General features: G+C 33.1%; 1 protein-coding gene and 1 non-coding gene across 2 annotated transcripts; one reads left to right on the top strand and one right to left on the bottom strand.

Moving 5' to 3' along the window:
- Nucleotides 1–651: 651 nt before the first annotated feature.
- Nucleotides 652–758, top strand: LOC113694365 (small nucleolar RNA R71). Its single transcript, XR_003449322.1, has one exon. It is a non-coding gene; the product is annotated as a small nucleolar RNA R71 (small nucleolar RNA).
- Nucleotides 759–18,690: 17,932 nt separating this feature from the next.
- On the bottom strand, nucleotides 18,691–20,304 carry LOC113691904 (transcription factor MYB60). Its single transcript, XM_027210232.2, has 3 exons — nucleotides 20,030–20,304; nucleotides 19,806–19,935; nucleotides 18,691–19,527 (listed from the first exon to the last, which is right to left on the bottom strand). The coding sequence occupies exons 1-3, from the start codon at nucleotides 20,160–20,162 to the stop codon at nucleotides 18,834–18,836; spliced, it is 957 nt and encodes a 318-aa protein (XP_027066033.1). The 5' UTR covers nucleotides 20,163–20,304; the 3' UTR covers nucleotides 18,691–18,833.
- Nucleotides 20,305–23,426: the final 3,122 nt, after the last annotated feature.

Raw genomic sequence — 23,426 nt, 5'->3', positions numbered from 1 at the left:
CCTTTCAAGATTTTGAATAGAGGCTTGTTGAGATTGGGCAAGTCTATCGAATTGGTCCATCTTATGCATGTACTGCAGTATTATTTCTTCAAAATTGAACTTCTTCTCCTGAGCAAGTTGGGGAGAAAATTGAGAAGTTGGCTGCAAATTTTGGAACCCAGGTGGTCCCATAGGTCTAACCCCTTGATCCTTCCATGAAAGATTAGGATGGTTTCTCCATCTTCATTATATGTGTTGGAAAAAGGATCATTCCTTGGCTGAAATTTCTATCCACCATATGCTCCAGTAAAATTGACGTCTTCTACCATGGTGGGAGGTTCTCTATTGTAGCAATCAACAGCCGAATGTCCATACATATGACAATAAGCACATGGTTCTTGAGATTGAGTTACCCAATTTAAAAGCAACTGCATCTAATGACTCAATTTAGCAACCTGTGAACTCAAATCCCGTGGCACATTCAATTCATGCATTCCCACTCTCTTACTCCAAATTACCTTTTGTTGAGAATTACTTGCCAACAATTCATACAAAGCAACTAAATCCTCTAAGGTTTTATCATCAATATATCCTCCTGCAACTATATCCACCATATTCTGGGTTGTTAAGGTTAACCCATCATAGAAAAATTAAACTTGCAACATCAATGAATATTGGTGGTGAGGACATTGAGAAAGTAGTAACTTAAAGCACTCCTATGCTTCATGTATTAGCTTTCCATCCATTTATGAAAATGTCCAAATCTTGTTCCTTAAATCGATGGTCTTCTGAGGTGAGTAGTACTTGTTCATAAAGATGTTATAAACATCTTTCCATGTCCTCAAAGATCCTTCAGGTGGATGAAGTAACCAAGATTTAGCACAGTCTTTGAGATAATATGGAAAACACCTCATCCTTAGGTCATCCTCTGAGACTCCACTCAAAGAGAAAGTTTGGACCACTGAATAAAATTTCCTTATGAAGGAGAGCGGGTCTCCATTGGTTAAACCGTGGAAAGCGGGTAACATGCTAAACTTTACCGTTTTGAACTCATTGTTCCTTGCTCCTTCACTTAGCCTGATGCTGTGTAGGGAGGCTGCAATAACAGGACGTTGGATGTCCTTCAAACGAAGTCCTACAAGTGGTTGAACTACCTGCTGTTGATTATTGCCATTATTCCTAATCTCATCTGGCATCTCAAATTTGTTTGAACTATCCGATTCAACTATTTGCAAGGCAATATGGAATCCTGTGAAGATAGTTGCAAAGGTTGTTTTTGTAAGCAAGTCTGCTTCCTAAAATACTTTGCAATTTTTTCAATTTCTGGGTCAAAATCCAAGCCACCTTTGTGAGATCGAGTCATACACTAAGCACCTAAGCAAAAAAAATCAAAATCTAAAGTGAAGAACTAGAAAACAACAAAATAAATAAAAGAAAATAAAAATAACTAAAGTAGAAAAATTAAGTATCATTCCCTAACAACGGAACCAAAAACCTGATCAATGAATTTCTGCAAGTGCACAGAGTCAATCATAGTAATAAAATCATCTAGATTATTCCAGGGGTCGAACCCACAAGGATGAGTTAATTTTCTACTTTAATTATTCTAAAATAACAAAATTTAAATTCAAAGAGTGTTATTTTCTAACTAAACAATAAAATAATAATCAATTCAAATAAAATAGTGGTTAGAAGACAATAGACACGAGTCTAGGGTTTCAGGTTTTAATCCAAAATTTGAGTCAATTATCTAGTTCATTTCTCAATAAATCATGAGCATCATACAATTGTATTTTAGATTATCTCTCAATACATCTAAAGTATGCCTAATTAAATCCTACGTCTCTCTTGAGATCGCAAGTATTCAATTAAACCCTTTAAGAACCTTGGCGATATAAGTGCATCATACAAATCCTAACCTACTCTCGTGAGACTAAGTATGTTTATCTATTTAGTGCACGGTTATACATCCTTTCTCAGTTCAATACAAACCCTAAGAGCATGCTTATGGTAGCTAAACATAAACACGTAATTAAATCAAGATAGATAAATCATAGCAAAAGGCAAGAAATTAAACTAGAAAATAAATCAAAATCCTTCATAAAACCCTAGAAATAATTTAGTTCAATATGATTTGGAAATTATAACCACGAATTCAAAGAGTTGCTACAAAGATAAGAAAAATATTAAGAAAACTTCTCAGTTGTTTGCTCCAATCTTCTCCTTGCGCACTTCTTAATTTGCCTCCATTTGATCTTGATCTCTTAAGAATAAACTATAAAAAGATGTTAAAACTAACCTAGACTAATGCTTTCCACCCTAAAAACAACCTAAAGAACCCCTATTTATAGCTTCTTGAAGATATATCCTAAACAAGATATATCCTGAAGAACTGCTATTTATAGCTTCTTGAAGATATATCCTAAACAAGGTAAGAATAGGTGTTATTGGACTCAAAAAGTCACGTTTTTGCACATTTTTTAGATGAAGATCTGCCTAATATCTAGCACCGGTCATTGGCCAAGCTCAAAATATAAAAGAATTTGAAGATGTCCGGCATGAAGTTCCTTGCAATGTCCTGCGCCGGTCATGGATCTGCCCGAGGACCAGTACAGATCCACATGTAGATCACTTTTGAAGCCCCAAAACTCTATCAAATAGGCCAAATCAGTTCTTGACCGAAACACAAAAGTTTTAATTCTTTGAATTATCTTTCCAATCCCACAAGCATGAAGTGATTTGGAGGCCTGGACATTGAGATATGCCTAAAATACTAAGACCTGGTCATAAGAGCATCGCAGTGCAACTATACTTTAGTAATTTGGATTTTTGACTATGATAACATGAGAGCTGGACTTTGATGCCTTCATAAGATTTGTAGAAAATTCTCTTGGTTTAAAATTGAATTAAGAATTATCTCAATCCAATTTATGTAGCTCAAGTTATTGCCAAAATACTGAAACATGTCAATCTTGCAAAACCTCTTTCTCTTGACCTTTTCCTTTTCCATTGCTGTTTTGCGCCATGTTTTTATTCCATTTTCCCTCCAATTGAGCTTTTCACCTATTAAAACAATATAAGAGCAAAATTAAGTAGTTTATACTCAAGATAAAGCTCAAATAACATGATTAACTAGCAACTTATAAATATAAATGCACTACAATTTTCACCCTATCATCATCCCATGCCTCAGATGTTTTATACATTTTTGGTACTCGAAATTTACTATCATCATCAGCTTCATCTCCTTGTTGCCTATTGGTGTCTCCGATTCGCCCTTGTTGTATTTCAACATCCATAGGAGTGGGATCACAAGTGTCATGGCTTACAAATACTGAGCAGTCAATCATTACTGGAGTGGATGAATTAGCTCCAAACACACATGGTATTGAAGAAACCTCGGGTGGACTAATAGACATGCCTTTAAAATTCAGTTTATGAATCCCATAATTAGATTTTGAATGCCGAAATAAAATGCCATAAATAAGAAAGGATATACAAAGTTTCAAACCAAACAAAGCTTCTGCCATTGGCAAAAATTGAAATTTTTGTCCAAACAAAGTTCTTTTAACTAGTTATTCACAATTGGATATACAAGATATTCAATAACATGCCCATATTTGTTGGTTTTTGAATTATAAACAAGAACAAAAAAGGGGCATCTCTACCTAGTTTAATGCACTCAGTAACCTTTAGCAACTTTAGAAGTACCTAAAATGTTTATCTATTCAAATATTTTATGTTTTTGTTTCCATCAGCTAGCCATAAATCCTGTTATGAGCCCCCTATGATTATAAATCCTGTTTTCATAACTTAGGTAGTCCATTTATGCTTGAAAGTACAAAAAGTTAGTTGCATTTAGTTGTCAAATTGGATCATAGTATGTATTCAACTATTCAAGTATTCATGGTGATAACCAAGTTGTTACTATTTATTTATAAGCTATTTGGCTTACAATGTAGTATCAAAAACCAACATGATTTGCCTAGCAAGTATATAGAAATTAGTAATCTACTCATCATGTTTAACTAAGCAACTTGTCTTAATTGTATAACCATGACCCAACAGGTACATAGATATGACAATATCTAATTATACTAGCTTGTTAACATTCCAACTGAGATATATAAGCAAATTTCTGAAGCCGGTGCATTTTCACATCAATGCAAAAATAGAAAGCATGTTTAGAGCCAATGTCAACAAACTTACCAATTCTCGCAGCTGTCGCACCAACTACCAAATCACTTGTTGAAGGAATCGAGCTAACCTCTATTTCTTCAAAGTTCCAGTACAGCTATGGAGAAGGAATGGGATACGCAAATGAAATCTATTCGATTGCAGCCCCCAATATTTTGTTAGGGTTTCGGGATTAAAAATTAATACCGAATTTATAAAATTTAACCTCATAATGCACATATTTACTACACAAATGCACAATAAATACGTCAATTTGTCAAATGTAGCTGTTGAAATTGGTGGGTTTTGGTTTGATTTCAAACCCTTTACTCAAAGGCGAACCATTGACTCAATTCTGAGCTTGTAGCCTCCAAGTCCAGGAGAAGGAAGAAGGAAGATTAGCCGAAGTGCTTAAAGCTCGAAATGTCACGGCTGCCTTGTAAGAGTCTCTAATTTGTGACTTGTTAGAGTTGAGAGGATGAGCTAAAGAATGAGAGTGAAGAGGAACGAAGGAGTTTCTATTTTTTTTGGGCAAAATACCCAAAAACTCCTTGTGGTTTGCTAAATGTTCAATTTAACTCCCTCTAGTTTGAAAACCTACACTATAATTCCCTGTGATTTCAACTAAATTGAAATTGGACGGAAAGCATCTAATCTTACGATTATACATGAAATGTCAATATTGTCTTTATATAAATGAACTCCTTATGGTTGGTTGAATGTTCAATTTAACTCCCTCTGGTTTGAAAAATTACACTATGACTCCCTACGATTTCGACTAAATTGAAAATTGAATGGAAAGCATCTCACGTATAGTAGGGGCAATATTGATATTTCACACACAACCATTAGAGTTTATGCTTTCTATCCAATTTTCAATTTAGTCAAAATCACAGGGAGTTATAGTGTAGGTTTTCAAATCAGAGAAAGTTAAATTGAATATTTGTCAAATCATAGGGAGTTTTTTTGTATTTTACCCTTTTTTTGTTTTCACTTTTAATCATTTCATTATATTTCTCAAGCAAAAATTACTTATTCACCCTTCATTAATACTACAACATAACTTGTTAGGCTCGTAAATATTGTAACTAACAAACCTAAAAGAGTAAATTAATAATTAAAATATATATTACATAAAATGCTACCAAGCTTGAGCTACTCATCAAGCTTACAATTTCACCTACTAACTACTCGAGCTTGACTCGTTAGCTCAAGCGAGTAGCTCAGACTCGACTCAAGCTCGATTTTGATTGAGCTCGAGTCAAGTAGCTAACCAAGTTACTTGTGAGTTCGATTCAAGCTACTCGATTTCTCTGCACCCCTATTCATGACATCTTTATCATTTTATAATTTTGCATATTGTTCTACACAATAGAAATGATAAAACCCTTAAAATAATTACTATGCAGAAGAATCATAAAGAGTTATAATCATGAGAATCTTACTAAATTCAAGATGTTATTCTTAAATGTCCATAGTCATAGTATTGGCAACAACAAGCATTGCTAACTCAGATATATTAGCATGTACTATATTGCTTCCTTCTGAAGGGAGTAGTTATACTCATCGAATATGGTGTAGAAACACCTGCGTTAGTATCTAGATGTTTGTAAGATTACAAGTACATTGAACTGACCACCTAAAAAATGCTGTATAAATAACTATTTAAGTGCCAATGAATGTTCTTTTCGTGAACGATTGTGTACGTGATTTTTAGACTTAAGATCACCTTGGTATTTTGAGTACAGATTGTTATAATTTGACCCTATTACTGCTTGTAACATAGTAGTTTGTACGGAGAGATTGGGTATGACATGAAATATGGAAACATGGTGATCAGTAAAGGATTTAGCCTTATAGGCTCTTATTGAAATAGACTTTGAAATCTCTAGCAACGTAGAAGTGAAATTTGAAGTGTCTCAAATTTTCACTTCAAGATGGTTATATTTCAAGAGCAAGAAAAGTGATTAACCTTCATTGAAGTTGGCAGTAGTTCTGTACTTCTATGCTAATCATAATATAGTGAGATAAAAAGATAACATTTACAAGGTAACTGAGCACCGAAAGATAAGGTTAAACCACTTGACTTTTTGTATTACTTAATAATCATAATGCAATGTTTAATGCAAATCTTCATCTATAAATATGAATTGATTAATTAGTTAAATTAATGACGAATTAAAGGAGTTTCGTTGATTTTGTAAATTCAATCATTGATATAACAAATATTGTTACTAATGGTGTTGCTTATGTGCAAGTTATCCTTGAGTTGGTAGATTATAAATGATTACAAGTGGATGAGGAATGGATACCATATGTTGGCATATTAAATCAAAGTTCAAAATTAGAAATTTCCATATTATTGTTTAGTAGTGTTTTAGTTAACTTAGGGTTTTAGTAATTCTACTAGAGTCAAGTTATGATAGTTTTATTGTTTAAAAATTAGTATCTTATTAGAAAATTTCTTATGGTTATAAAACTTGTTTATCAAGTCATCTAGTCTATAAGTAGGGAGTCATATTATTGTATCAGTTGAGAAGAGTGAAAGATTGAAAGTTTTGTTCTTATGATGTGATTAATAGATTATTGTTGATATCATTCTTCTTCTCCCACACATATATTCTTATGCATGTAAATTGCTTCCCATCTACATTGGTTCTATGATATTTATCTCTTCTTCTACAGCTTTTTAATATAATTTTTTTGAGTTCTACATCTGGTATTTGAGCCTTATGTTCAAGAAATTGATCTTGGAATGCTTGTAGACATTGAAGACTTGACCCGATTACAAGGGTTAATTGTGGCTATTTTCCGCTATCAGAGTTAGAGTATAAAAATTGCTGGAAGAAATTAGTTGATCGAGTTAGACCACAAGGTTGGCCATGGAGTCTCTACTTTGTGAGCATTGGACCAAAAGATTGGTTTGAGAATTGTTAGATTGATTGTGGATGTTACAATAGAGATTGGAGAAGAATCCTATCAATTAAATTGTGATTATGCAAATCACAAAGTGAATTGTCAATAAGTTGACATCAAATTGGGCGACGAAAATAGTCTATCCAGAAGCATAGATTATTTTCACAAGTGAAAAATAAGTTGAGCGATGAGATAAATCTGTCTAGGTGCATGGAATATTGCAATAGCAAAAATCAAGGGAGATTATGGATCGTGATAGTGGTGAACCTGATGGAAGAGAGAGCTTGATTTAAGGGAGGCAATGTTGGCATATTAAATTAAGGCTCAAAATTAGAAATTTCCATATTATTGTTTAGTAGTGTTTTAGTCAAGTTAAGGTTTTCGTAATTCTATTGGAGTCAAGTTATGGTAGTTTTATTGTTTAGAAACTAGTATCTTATTAGGAAATGTCTTATGGTTATAAGACTTGTTTATCAAGTCATCTAGTCTATAAATAGGAAGTCATATTATTGTATCAGTTGAAAAGAGTGAAGGATTGAGAATCTTGTTCTTATGATGTGATTAATAGATTATTATTGATATCATTCCTCTTCTCCCACACATATATTCTTATGCGTGTAAATTGCTTCCCATCTACATTGGTTCTATGATATTTATCTCTTCTTCTACAGGTATTTAATATAATTTTTTTTGGCTTCTACACTATAGGTGCTTAGTTGATTGTGTGCATATTATACTTGAGTTTAGTAAATTATATGGGATTACAAGCGAACGGGGAATAAATATGACAAAACAGGATATTTATTTCAAGAATACTAGGCTTCACCTTCCTTTAAAGGTACAAAATATTGTCTAAACTTAGGCCTTGTTTGGATTGCAATTCTCGCAGAAAAAATTTTACATTTTCCTTGAACATATTTTCTAATTATTTTTTATTTTACATTCATTAAATTGTTACAATATATTTTTCTACAAAAACTTCTAAAAATAGCAATCTAAATGGAGGCTTAATATTCTAAGTGAGAAATTCTACAAGAGTCGATAGGAAGCATGTCAAGGAAGAGCAGTAAAAAAATAGTTGATCCAAGAGATATCATGGAACATCAATTTCCTTGGATTATAAATCAACTTGGATGCTCCGACATCTCTTTGATAACCTTTAAAAGGTCTAAAGAACTCTTTTGGGGTTAAAAACTTTGAATGTTATTTCTAAAGGAAAACAATACTATTTTTTTGCCTATGAAGACTACTAAAATTTTGATTATGATTGTTTCCTACGAGGAATTTTTTTAAGCCTATAAAGGCTCTTTGTCAAAGCATAAAAAATTAAAAATTAAAAAATATAAATAGTTTGCACCTTAAAATGTTGCACGGTTGCATCCTTGTTGGAAAACACATTAAGTGTGCACCTCCCTATTTTATAAAAAGAAAAATGGAAAATATAAAAATAAAAATAAATAAATTGTTGCACTTTGTATAAGGCGTACATGAGCAATACCTAAGTACAAGGGGCACAAATCATGCGCGCCTTGTTTGCTTCCACTCTTCAAAAAATACATTCAAGAAGGCCCACTATTTTAGGGTGTTGATTATTTTGTTTCAACATGGGAAATTTCTAGTTTTTTCCTTTCTACTCTTCAATTATCTACAATAATAGATATTTGGCACACTATTTTTATGAGGTGAAAATAACACCCTCAGATGGAAAAGGGAATTCTTTTCAAGATTTAGGAAAAGTGATTTTCCACCTATTGTTCTTACAAAATATTTCTCAAGCATTTTCTCAGTAAGTTTTAGTGCTAGCTACTTATCAATCTTGGTTTCCGTTAGTGGATTTGGACTCCCACAAAACCCAACCCAGACAATTTAGGCTTGAGAGTGGACGGGATCTGTTCGGCTGAAAAATAGGGACACCTTCAGAAACGTCCCTAAAGTTTCTAACACATTTACTAACGTCCCCTAAAATTTGAGAAATTACACTGACTTCCCTTATTAGGGATTTGGGCCATATTGCTTACATAAGATATAGTGAAAGTACTACTCTGCCTTGTAACATTATGCTTTATTACAAATGAATATTTGATAAAAAAAAAGATTATGTTACTAAATAAATGAGATTGACTAATTCAACTAGAATAATGGTTGTTTCATGCCAAATTAGCAACCATAATTTCAATCAAAAAATTGTGTCATTTAGATCTTAGAAATCAGAATCTTACAAAAGAATAAAAATCAGAATCAAAAAGAAAAAGAAACCCCTGCGGACCAAGAAGATCTTAGATCAGATGCACAAAAACAGGGGAATCTTGGATCCGTTCCCCCAAAAAAAGACAAAGCAAGAAAAAGATAATGAAGAGGATTATGCAGTATCAAAGATAAAAGCGGGTAAAAAGAAAAAGCAATACAAAAGTAAAACGGAAGCAGAACTGGATTTTTTCCTAAAACGTTATTTAGTTTTTCAATTGAGATGGGGCGATGCTTTGAATCAAAGAATGATCAATAATGTCAAAATATATTGTCTCCTGCTTCGACTGATAAATCCAAGAAAAATTACTATATCTTCGATTCAAAGAAGAGAAATGAGTTTGGATATAATGCTGATTCAGAAGAATTTAAGTCTTACAGAATTGATCAAAAGGGGAGTATTGGTTATCGAACCTGACCGCCTGTCTGTAAAAAATGATGGACAATTTATTATGTATCAAATCTTAGGTATTTCAGTAGTTCATAAGAATAAGCACCAAACTAATCAAGGATACCGAGAACAAACATACGTTGATAAGAATCGTTTTGATTTACTTGTTCCTGAAAATATTTTATCGACCAGGTGCCGTAGAGAGTTGAGAATCCTAATTTGTTTCACTTCAAAAAATAGGAATAGTGTTGATAAAAATTCAGTATTTTGTACCAAGAACAACTCTAGTCAACTTTTGGACAAAAGGAAAGATCTTGATAAAGATAAAAAAGAATTAATTAAATTAAAGTTTTTTCTTTGGCCTAATTATCGATTAGAAGATTTGGCTTGTATGAATCGCTATTGGTTTGATACCAATAACGGCAGTCGTTTCAGTATGTTAAGGGTATATATGTATCCACGATTGAAAAGTCATTGATAGTACATTTTTCGTATATCTACTCTACCCTGTAGGGTATATGAAAGGAAAGAGATTCACACATGACCTGTTTTACATCCCATTTTCACTTTTAATATAGATAATAAAACCAATAACGTATCAATTAGACCTAGAAATCAATTAACAGAATCTTATTCATTTTAGGTCTAAATTATGCCCCTTTCTGAATGGAAAAATGTATCACTTTTTTCTATTCCTATCTGAATCAAATTTAATTTAAAACGGAATTAATTAATGTAAATTAATAAAATTAGGAGTCCATAACGAAATTCAAATTATTATATATACCACATTAAAATAAATACCATTATTATTACTCATCGGTAAAAAAACATATCTGTAAAAAGGGGGGGTAGCAATCTTTTATGGTAAAAAATACACTCATTTCAGTCATTTCTGAAGAAGAAAAGAGGGGGTCTGTTGAATTTCAAGTATTCCGTTTTACCAATAAGATACGGAGACTTACTTCACATTTGGAATTGCACAAAAAAGACTATTTATCTCAAAGAGGCTTACGAAAAATTTTGGGAAAACGTCAACGGCTGTTGGCTTATTTGGCAAAAAAAAATAGAGTACGTTATAAAGAATTAATTGGTCTATTGAGTATTCGAGAGACCAAAACTCGTTAATTGGAAGAGTCGTGTCATTTTAAGTACTTATTTTATTTTTTATTCGTTTAAATTTTGATAAACTTCTTTTCACTTTCAGCAATTCATGGAAGAATGAATGGGTAAAAAACTTATGACTGTACCAGCTACAAGAAAAGACCTCATGATAGTCAATATGGGCCCTCATCACCCATCAATGCACGGTGTTCTTCGACTCATCGTTACTTTAGATGGTGAAGATGTTATTGATTGTGAACCAATATTGGGTTATTTACACAGAGGGATGGAGAAAATTGCGGAAAATCGAACAATTGTACAATATTTACCCTATGTAACACGTTGGGATTATTTAGCTACTATGTTCACAGAAGCAATAACCGTAAATGGACCTAAACAATTAGGAAATATTCAAGTACCTAAAAGAGCTAGCTATATCCGAGCCATTTTGTTGGAGTTGAGTCGTATCGCTTCCCATTTGTTATGGCTTGGTCCCTTTATGGCAGATATTGGCGCACAGACCCCCTTCTTCTATATTTTTCGAGAAAGAGAATTGATATATGACCTATTCGAAGCTGCTACCGGTATGCGAATGATGCATAATTTTTTTCGCATAGGAGGAGTAGCCGCTGATCTACCTCATGGCTGGATAGATTAATGTTTGGATGTTTGGATGTTTGGATTTAACAGGGGTTGCTGAATATCAAAAATTTATTACACATAATCCTATTTTTTTAGAACGAGTTGAAGGCGTAGGCATTATCGGTGGAGAAGAAGCACTAAATTGGGGTTTATTAGGACCAATGCTACGAGCTTCCGGAATACAATGGGATCTTCGTAAAGTTGATCATTATGAGTGTTATGACGAATTTGATTGGGAGGTTCAATGGCAAAACAAAGGTGATTCATTAGCTCGTTATTTAGTACGAATCCGCGAAATGACAGAATCCATAAAAATTATACAACAGGCTCTGGAAGGAATTCCAGGAGGCCCTTATGAGAATTTAGAAATCCGGCGTTTTGATATTGATAGAGTAAAAGATCCCGAATGGAATGATTTTGAATATCGATTTATTAGTAAAAAACCTTCTCCGACCTTTGAATTGTCGAAACAAGAACTTTATGTGAGAGTTGAGGCACCAAAAGGAGAATTGGGAATTTTTCTGGTAGGAGATCGAAGTGTTTTTCCTTGGAGATGGAAAATTCGTCCACCGGGTTTTATCAATTTGCAAATTCTTCCTCAGTTAGTTAAAAGAATGAAATTGGCTGATATTATGACGATACTAGGTAGCATAGATATCATTATGTGAGAAGTTGATCGTTAAAATGATAATTGATACAACCGAACTACAGGCTATTAATTCTTTTTTCAAATTGGAATCCCTAAAAGAAGTCTATGGGATTATCCATAAAAAGATTTTATGAGTAAGAGAAATAGAAGGAATTTCTAATTGGCTTGTTTTGTTAAATCTTATGTCGAGACAAAACTGATTCATGCCTTTGTTGCTAATTTGTTAACTAAGACCCGTATGTTTTTCTGCACCTATACTTAACTTTCACCTTGCCAACTAAATAAAAGGATTAATTTTTTTACTCTAGATTCAAATGCTTATACTAATAATTTGATAACTTTATAGAGTTAGTTGTGTCCTTTATATATTGTTGAAAATGTCAGAAAATATGGCTGTTCTAGTTTGTACTAGTTGTTACAAAGATCATTATTGTTTCAGGTTGTTACTACTGCATCTTTTTGAATTTCACTTATACCTCTTGACTTTTATTAATTATTTCATTATTTACTAACATAACTTGAGGACAATTAAAAAAAGGCATATATGTAGCAAAATTATCATCTCACTCCTCAAAATACAATTTTAATAGTACTTTTTGTTTGATTTGGACTTACCAAATCCTTAAATTCAAGGGAAGTTAGTGTATTTCTGAAATTTTAGGGAAATGAAAGTGTCAAAAACCTTAGGGGAGATTTTTTAAATTATTCATGAAAAATATTCACCTACTGGATCAAGGCTAAATGCCATAGGTCCAGCCCAATAAAATGTTTAGACCCAAGAATAATCACTGGTTTCCAATTAGATAACAAGGCCCAAACCCAAGACAAATTAAGCTCCGATCAAGGATATTTCCAATGCCTATTGAGGCCCACTTAAATTCTCCATTAAAGGGGAGCTATGTTCTTCATTTTAAAAATGTTACATTCTGTCTCTAGAATTTAATATTTGAAGAGTTTCCATCTTCCTTCAAAAAAAAAAAAAAAGAGTTTCTATCTCTAAATTTTATCTCTCAACAAATATACTAATTTAAGCATTGGAACTTTCTCCTAGGAGTGAACCCCACCTCTCTTGACAAGACATTATTGGAGCTTTATCGATTAGTACCCATCTAGACAGTTGGTACTATTTTTTTTGCATCAACATTTCTCCTTTGCTCCATTTCTTCATCCTTAGTATTTCCTTTCTCTCTCCAATTTTCTATTTCAATTTCAAGTGTGAATGTGTTTAAAAACAACAGTTCAATGTCAAGAGTGGACAAAGAAGTGCGCATATGGCATAATTGCTTTACACATTCTCTGGGCTAACAGTAACCTTATAGATACTGGATTAGGCTAGTTCTGGGAATGAAAGGACTCAAACTGGCCTTAAGTAATACGCAATTAGGTCCTTGTTTATTTTCCAGACTCAATTTAACTGATAAGGATATTAGTAAAATAATAATAAGATTCTTGATTCGACTCTCAAAACCCTCCGATTTCTCCCTTGCCCTTTGTGAAGCTTGGATTCCTTTGAATCAAAAAATTTGGTCCCTGTTTGTTTATACCAATAACTTGCCTATCTGTGAACGTGAAATGGGCACGTTATCTGCAGGAGATCAAGACTAAATCTCTATCATCGTACAACAAAATGTGCGGGACTATGGTTCAATACTGATTCTGATTATTTATGCAGCCATAAGTTTTCTAGCTCGATTATCAAACTCTTTTAATAATTTCCCTCTTTGTTTATAATGTTCATAATGTCCTTAATTCAATAAAAAAAAAAAAAGGAAAATTTGCTAAATGATGTTTTGGCATGACTACAAAATAGTGAACATGGGGGAGGCATCACCGCCTAGATTTTCAAAATTATTGAATATTTTTTTATACAAATACTTTCATCTATCTCCTTGCAAAAATTAGACTTGTGACTGCCTACATCATAAGATGGTCCAGTTTGATGACTATCTGGTAATGATGAGCTTGCTGGTAATACGAATTTAAGATAAGAGAAAAGTTGGATTCATTCATGTTTATAAATATGGAGGTGCTGAGTAGCGTTTATTTATATGGAGATGCTCTAATGGCATGAATCACCTTAAAGAAAACAATATATTTGCTACTCAATAAGAGTGTTCTTCTATCAGCAATTGGGGATTCGATGATAAAAAATTTGGTATTTTTTCTACTACATTAGCAGTCGATTACCATCCAAATCTTTGTTTTCTAATTTGGATATCGATGCCAACCAAACATCTCGTCTACAAGTGTACAAGAAACATAACTAATTAGAGAATTACTATGAGAAAAGAAATCTTAATATTCGATACATGGATGCCTCAATTAGTATTGGTAGTTATTACTTATTATCGATAATATATATATATATATATATATATATATATATATATATATATATATATATGATTATTAGCAATTTAGAAATTTCATCCATAATTGCGAATTTGAGAATCTAACTTTAGAATCCATTTGGATATAATTAGCTTTACCACAATTCAATTTATCGAAATTTGAAATCTAATTTAGATTAATTCAATCAATTTTTCAATTTTTTACGAAATACATATGAACACCCTTACTGCTCAGACGAGCTGTATAATGGATTGTATGCATTGTAAGAGGGTTTGATGTGTTTTGCATTGTTGATTTCAAGCTCTTAACTCTTTCTTTGCTTAACAAAACAATTAATTTCAACTGTCCAGATCAAGCCACGTGAGAGACAGACTTAATCTGAACTGCAAGTTGATATCTACAATTGCAAATACACAAATCCTCCAAATATCCAGCTCTCATGCTAAGTTTTCTACAGTCATCAGAATCGCCAGCTTACAACACCGAAAGGTGAAGAAGATCACATGTCTCCCTTGCTTATTACTGTGGCAAGAGGGTTCAAGAACAAACATTTACTTTTGTGGCTGTAGCGAGAGTTTCGTGACACGTACCGTTTGGCTTCACAACTGTGGCTTTCTTCCTTAGTCTAAAGTTTGAAGGATCTTTTTTTCTTGTGTTTTGTCTAATTTATAAGCAACATAACACTTATTATGTCGGTGTAACACAAGAAAATCACAGGAGCATATTCATACTTTTGCCAACTATTAAACCATAAGCATTATGTCATAGTATGTGTCATGCCCTGGGGCTGCAGGCTGAAAGGTGATCAAAGTCTTAGCAGTCAAGTCTAACTATTTGGATTCCGTCATCGCTAGTTCAAAATGAATATCTTAAATTGGATTTAAATTCTCATCATATTTTTGGATGTGGGACGGAGTATTACATCTACCCCTCCAATTCAATACCATGATTCGAACTGTCCACTCAGTTGTATCGATTTCTAGAGATAGTTCGTACAGACTCTAGATATGACTATTACCCTTAAGTTGATGTGGCAGTTCATCTCCATTTAGTTATGTTGGATTTCATCTCCATTTAGTTATGTTGGATTTCATCTCCATTTAGTTGTGTTGGATTCTAGAGTCGGCTAGTACAATTTCTAGAAGTAACTCTCGTCTTTAAGTTGACAAAGCACTTAGTTTCTTTCCACTCGTATGAATTCTAGAGGTGGCTCCCGTCCCTAAGTTAACGTAGCATTTAGTTCTTCCACTCGTGTAGAGACCATATAAGAATCGCTTTGATAACATAATATCATATCCCATATCTATCCAATACTATTGGCCTACTCTCCCAATGCGGAGACCATACGAGATTCGTTGCGGTTCCATAATGTCACGTCTCGAACCCGCTAGACCAAAATGCGATCAAAGTCTCAATAGTCAAGTTCAACTATTTGGTTTCGTTCTTGCTAGCTCAAAACGGATATTCCAAATTGGATTTGAATTCTCAGACTCTACTTATGAATTGATCTACAGCACTTTACTTTGCTGATGTGAAATGGGATATCACATTATATGTGGTAAAAAGAAAAAGGGTTAGATTCCAAAAGACCTCCAAAAATACAGTTTCATCACTTCTAAATGTTCTATTGCATCAATCATCCTCTCGTGGCATCTAAATTTTCTCAATCAAGTATGCTAGCCAGATAAGTTCAAGTTTGTCTTTTATTTGCGTACACGACATGCACATGCCACATGCAAAAGACTAAATGAGCCCCAACAATTGTAGGCCCGGTTTTGTTTACAAAAATAACCCTATGCATGTAACAGAACTCTATGAGTACAACTTCTTGTTTAGGGTTATATATGTAATCATGTGAAAGAGAAATAGGGACTTATCTACTGATTTGAATTGATTGAGAAAACTTAAGTACCACGAGGGAGATTGATGCAATTGAATATTCAGAGGGCAAAATGATGAAACTCTAATCTTAGAGGGGTTTTCTGGAATTAACCCAAAGAAAATGTCAATTGATAGCATATGAAAATCTAAAGATTTGTCTCAGTCACCCATATTAATGTAGACTAATACAACAATTTAGATAGTCAGTCAGAGGTGGAGCCGCCATTGGGCCTTTGGTCCAGTAGTCATCCCAAGCCTTCTAAGATTTGGTAATGCAAAGAGGTCATGGGTTCGACCCTGCTTCCCACAAAAATTTGCCATATTCTGTGGCGGTCTTAATTGACTTTCATCGATGGAGTTTGTACTCACATCGAACCCCTTTCCCCTCCCCCTAGATCAACTTCAGCATAAATCATGTTGTTACATTTATATAAGAAATATAATATGTATTTTGATTTAAAATGCCAAACCCTCTTTTCCTATTAATGTTGTTAGAATGTGATGTGCTTGTAGCTAACCCACGTTTGTGGCTTAAGTTTAATTTTATAAAAAAAAAAAATTTGTGGTATGAAACATCCCTAAAGAAATCAAATCAAAGCTCCCTATGTGACCCCCTACTATTCTTGCCAACCCAATGGCTGTACTGAAATTTTTTTCTATTTTCAGGGCATATATATAAAGTGATGGAGATGCATGTAATTAATTTCCATTCTGGTCCAGAGATAATAAATGATACTACTATCATTTCTTTTTCATCTATGATGTTGAGGTTGGCATGGTCCGTTAGATAGATCGGTGTATTTCGTCCAGAATTTGATATATATTTACGAGTACAGTTATATTTATGTATTGATTTAGTGTACACGAATAAAATTTACGAGTAAAATAAAGTTATATAAACGTACACCATATTACGTAAAACGTACAATAACCAGACAACTGTGCAAAAATTCCATCAGTAGCTGTCCCTAGTCCGTTTAGATGTTACCTCCACAGCACGCAGTTGGACTGGTCATGTGAGGAGGTGATTAAACTTGATTTTTATTGGTGGGGCTGGTGTTAGCTCTTTCAGCATTAGATATATAGTCCAATTATAGGTTCATAATTAAATGGGATCTTTTTCTGTTATTTAATGTTCCTCTATTAGTTGTCACCGTTTCTTACTTGACGGCCATAATTAGTCGGCTAAACTGTTGGAAACTCGTAATCGATGTGGTCTGGAACGCAGTCAAGTAGTCAACATTCAGCACGTGGAAGTCCATGTAAGAAAATTGCAAAATGACACAATTTAGAACGTTGCAAGTTTTAAAAATGAATTTTTTGAGTAGGTGCCTAAGAATACAAGTTAGTACACATAAATTATGTTTAATTTACTGTTTAAATGCATACATTTACATTTATTGAACCCCATTGCATGTGAGGTTAAAGTTGAAATGTTAGAAATTAGAAATCCTGAATACAAATCTTTTTAATTCTGACTCATTCCGAGTTTAAAAAAAATAATTCATTTTAATTTCACTTTTCCAAAAAAAAAAAAAAAAACTAACACTAGATATCCCTTTGAATGTAAACCAATTATAGATCAACTGGCCTAGTTGGACAATTTTCAATAATGGTTGTCTTTATTTTACCATAGATTATCACCAGTGTATAGTATTTTGAGCGGTAATTTTGAAACTACAAACTACAATGATCAGTTTTTTGCTTAAACTGAGAGGTTTCTTCGTACCAAAGAAAAAATAAAATATTATTATGGCAGGATTAACATCATTCGAAGAAGAGAAAAGTTCTACGGTGAGGAAAAATTATTTGTGACCTATACATATAAAAAAGTATTATAGATGTACAATAGAATCATACTTACAGTTCCTCTTTAACTTCTTGCATGCTCTTTGAATGTTTTTTCAGGTCAAATGACAAGGATATATAATAGGCAAAGTACATAATCGAACTAAAGTAAATTTTATATACGCTGATAATATATATACTATCATGATTGGATATACAAAATTTGGATTATAAATTTAAATTCAACTTAGTTATCATGTATTAAATTGTGATAGTGCATACATTGTCAGTGTATAATAAATTTAATCCATAGAATTGTGTAAGAAGTTCAAAGGGTATGTGGATATCATTACTTTACAACTAATGTGAGCAAACGTAATTATTTAGTAGAGAGATATGAAAACGCTTAGAATTCATTTTAAAGTTTCTTTATTTTATAGATAACTAAATAGGAGTTACTCTTATAAATGTAATATACATTTTCTACTACATCTGTACTCTCTTCTGAAAAAAAAAATAATAAATTGTAGCAACCGGAAAGTAAGGAAATGGACGACAAACAAAACTATTTCCTTCCAACAACTGAGATTCGACTTTTCCGAAATCCTAATTAAAAACATTCAAATACACTTGATTTTTCCATTGGAAAATTTTTTTCCTGGAAAATTTGATCAGACATGGTCAATATATAAGAAAAAGGTAGACTAATCTTCAGAATATTGATGGGATTTCCATCACTCCTTCAACTTGAGCAGCAGCTTCATCCAAGAGCCAATTTTCAAGAAATGACAAAGGAGGATTATTTTCCAGCTTTGGCTTTTGTTCATAAGCATGATGATCACTTGACATGATGATCTTCTCCTCATTTCCACTGGTCTCAGAACCCTTTTGAGTAGAATCATCAGAAGATGATTTTTCCCAAGCCAGCCCACTCAGGTTGTCAAATGACAAAATGGACTCAATTTCATCTTTTGGCACCATACTACTATTACCTGCCTCTTGATCATCCTGAGTTACAGGCCTACAGCATTTAACAGAAATAGAAGCCACTGAATCTCCTGTTGCACGGGTTTTGTCACCTCCTGTTGGCGAATTAGTGATGTTATTTGACCTTGGAGAAGATTTCATCCATCCTTCTAAAAGCCTGGAAATGTTTTCTGCACTTGAGGCATATACTGTGGTGTTCTGGTTTAGCTTTAGAGCTGCAGAAGTATTATTATGCTTTCCATCGTCACAAAACGCCTTTGAAACCAACTGATTGATTGTCGCTGTGCTTGAATCCGATAAGATTTGGGGATCAGAACCTGCTTGAAATCTTTTGATCTTCTTCTTCAGATGAGTATTCCAATAATTCTTTATATCATTATCTGTTCGCTGTGGAAGATAGGAGGCGATGGCTGCCCATCTGTACAATGAAAAGTATACAGTCATGCAATATCTCATGCCTTTTCTTCCTATAAAGACAACTTGGTAATGGTGGAAAACGAATATAAGATAGAGGAAGAGAGTATTATGCATAGAAATAATACGATCTTTAGTTTAGACTTGTAAGTTAAACGGATAATTATGCCGATAGAGAGGTCCTAAATCATGCTAGGCTCAAGAGAGTACGTCCTAGAAACAAAGGTACTACTAAAAAACTTGGTTTAATTAAAATTACAGAAGGATGAATGAAAAAAGTACTTGTTTCCCAGTAAAGCTTGAAGATGGATTATCATTCCTTCTTCATGGGGAGTGAAGTTGCCCCTTTTGATCCCAGGCCTCAAGTAATTGGTCCATCTAAGCCTGCAACTTTTGCTGCATCTCAGCAGCCCTTATAGCAAATAAAGCAACTATATAAATTTAGTGGAAAATTTGAGCTAAAACATGAAGAAGAACTAGACTGATTGATTGTGGTTAACTGTTACCAGTGTTAGTCGGTACTGATCTCCAATTTCCAGGACCATGTTCTTGGATGTAAGATACCAAGATGATGTCTTCTTCAGGGGTCCATGGACCTTTCTTGATGCCAACTTTGTCACAGCAAGGAGGTCTTCCCATATCCCTCTTATCTCTCTTTCTTTCTTTCTTTCTTTCTCTCTTCCTCTATCTCTCTCTTTTATGCATGTGGGGTGTCTCTGTGTGTGTTTGTGTGTGTAAATTTGCTTGGAGGGGTGACTTTTGTTAAAGCCTCAAACAGGCTGACTTGATGATGAACATGTGAAAGTTTAATAAAAGGGGACTAAAGTTAGGAAAAGAAGGCTTTTATTCATCCATTGCTAGTCAGTCATCTGGCATTTCCTATAGGGATTTGTAGTACTTGCATTTAAAGTTTAAGTCAATGTGCCAGCCCAAAGTCAGATGAGAAGTTGAATGTTTTTCTTCTTTCTCAGCAGGTCACGGATAAGAGTGACGACGCAAAGTCTTACTATTTTTGTGACAGTCTGGCTCAAAATTGGAAATTAATTAATTAGATATGGATGCATTTTAGTAAAATAACTCGAGATATACCTGAGTAGGTCTAAATTCGCAACGGATCTTCTGTCCCACACCCTATGCCACTCTTTGTCTCATTTTTTATTATATTGCTATTTCTCATACATAAATATCATGTTTTAGTTCTTTTTTGTTTCCTTAAGACCCAATAACTATTAATTGAGTAATACACAAAATTTAACAAACTCAAAAAATCAAAATGCATAAAAAATGAGATTTTTTATGAATTTTTTGCTATATTTTTTAATTTTCTATTATATATTGCTTTTTTAAAACTGCTGTATTTATTTTTTACTCAATTAACAGTTATTGAATCTTAAGGAAACAAAAAAGAACTTAAACATGATGTTTATGTAGGAAAAATAACAATATAATAAAAAATGAGACAGAAAGTGACACAGGGTGTGGGACAGAAGATCCGTTGCTGTCTAAATTTTATTAGCTTGAAATCTAATTCTATTAATAAGGCAAAAAAATCGCAACGGATCTTCTGTCTCACACCCTATGCCATTCTCTGTCCCATTTTTTATTATATTGCTATTTCTCCTACATAAACACCATGTTTTAATTCTTTTTTTGTTTCCTTAAGATCCAATAACTATTAATTGAATACAAAATAAATACAACAGTTTCAAAAAAGCAATATATAATAGAAAATTAAAAAATACAGCAGAAAATTCATTAAAAAATCTCATTTTTTATGCATTTTGATTTTTTGACTTTGTTAAATTTTGTATATTATTCAGTTAATAATTATTGGATCTTAAGGAAACAAAAAAGAACTAAAATATGGTGTTTATGTAGGAGAAATAGTAATATAATAAAAAATGAGACAGAGAATGACACAGGGAATATGGGACAGAAGATCCGTTTCGAAAAAAAATTGGGCAAAATTTGTTATACAGTTCTCAAATTGGCTGACTGCCCCATTTAATGGCTACCATATATTAAAAACGGTTTAACATGGTGGCTCCTGTTTTGTCTCCAACACAACATTTGTTTGGATAAAATAGTTTCACGGGTTAGTGTTTGATGCACTTTTAGTGTAAAAAATTCAAGCGTCAAGAATCTAAACTGGCTAGTGTCAAAAATGATTTACTCTAACAATATAGGAAGCATTTATCCAAAATTTATAGCCATGATCACTAGCAATCAATTTTAACTTTTTCTCTTGAGGCTGTACATTGCGACTTTCTTTCTTTCTTTCTTTCTTTTTAGGGAGGGGGGGGGGAATGAATTTTATGTTTCTAATGACTAAAAACATAGTCAACTGCTACAAATTATTCAGAATATTGTAAGAACTGGGGTTAGAAGAATAGAACAGATTTGGAAGGTCGGACACTTGTAAATCCTTGAAACAACAATCCCATGCCGACCATATTTATTTACACAGCCTGTGGCACACAACTCTTAACTGCATTCCACCTCCTCTTTACCATCTTAAAGGGTGCTTGAATGTCCAATTGGTAAGGTTAGTGGCTTGATTTGAGACCAATAAAACCACTTCCCCACCTTATTAAACGCTAAAAGCCCAAAAAGAAGGGAAAGATAAAATGTAAGGACAAAAAAAAGGACCTATGGATGTGATTCACCTTATGAATGATAATCATGGTTGGCTTGAAGATATTACTTTTTCCTTACTAGGGGTCAATTAAAGTCAAAGCATTATCCATCAAAGACTTTTCTTGTAGAAATTTGGCAAATTGGATGTAACTTTTGATCAAAAGATCAAATTAGGCGAACTGCTGTTTAAGTGATTGTATTATGTGTATCAAAACTTTGTATCTTATACAAGAATAATGCAACTTTTGAAGCTACCATTACATATAGACCAATAATGCACAAGAATTGTTCAACCAGGGTGTGATATAGGTGAATTATGATTGAAATTTTAGGGTAGCATAATTTGTCCTGAAAGCACAAGATTTAACGAGAAGTTTTATACTCTCTCCGTCTCATTCATTTTTCACTAAATTCCTTTAAAATTTGAATTTACCTTAATTCTCAACTCTTTGGTCTGAAAAATTTTACATTTTGGAAGTTAGGTAAGTTATATTTGTCATTTTATGAGTTGTAATTAGGTTTCTATTTCCTTTTATTGCAAGATTTATTTGTTTATGTATTATTGCCAAGTAATGCTTAAAAGAGACGGGAAACATATATATGCCTGAACGTAATCGCAAGGATCATAGCATATTTTCTTATTCAACAAAAATTTACAGTAATTTCTTTTGACTTACCTTTTGCATGAATTAAGCATTCTTGATAGACATGATTGCACACATTCTTCACCTGTTCTTGATATTATTTTATAGTCATTTCTCAAAATAGCCATTTTCAAAAGATAAATGCCATTCCTATTTTAAAGGAAAGGGGCGAGATAAATTGCTTACCCCATGAATTTTCTTTTTTTTTTTAATAAGTCCAAAGTCTTAAACCTGAGTTCTCTCACTTCCACTCCCTCCCCTCGCTTACCCCACGAGTTGAGTACATAACACTCGTCACCGATGTTTTACATACAAGAAATTATCTTTTAAGATATGAAATATGATACATAGAACAACAACATTTTAGGTATAATGCTATAAAACAAGATAAATATGTATAAGAAAAAACTGTTATTAATTATTAAAATGTGGACTTACAAGTTAATGTTTCACCTTCGTATACTGATAGGTAGTTGTAAAAAGCTCATGGACACTTTGTGAAGTTTCAATTTTTCCCAGCTATTAATACCTAACTTAGTTGTCCAGCCTTTTTGCTCAAGATCACAATTTCCTTCAAATCCAAATAAGTTTCAATAAAATCAAATGAACTCTAAAAGAATAT

This window comes from Coffea arabica, chromosome 6e (genome assembly GCF_036785885.1).
Source record: "Coffea arabica cultivar ET-39 chromosome 6e, Coffea Arabica ET-39 HiFi, whole genome shotgun sequence".
In the NCBI taxonomy this organism is placed as follows: domain Eukaryota; kingdom Viridiplantae; phylum Streptophyta; class Magnoliopsida; order Gentianales; family Rubiaceae; genus Coffea; species Coffea arabica.
The sequence above is the reverse complement of the archived record's forward strand: the minus strand, read 5'-3'. Positions and strand labels throughout refer to the sequence as shown.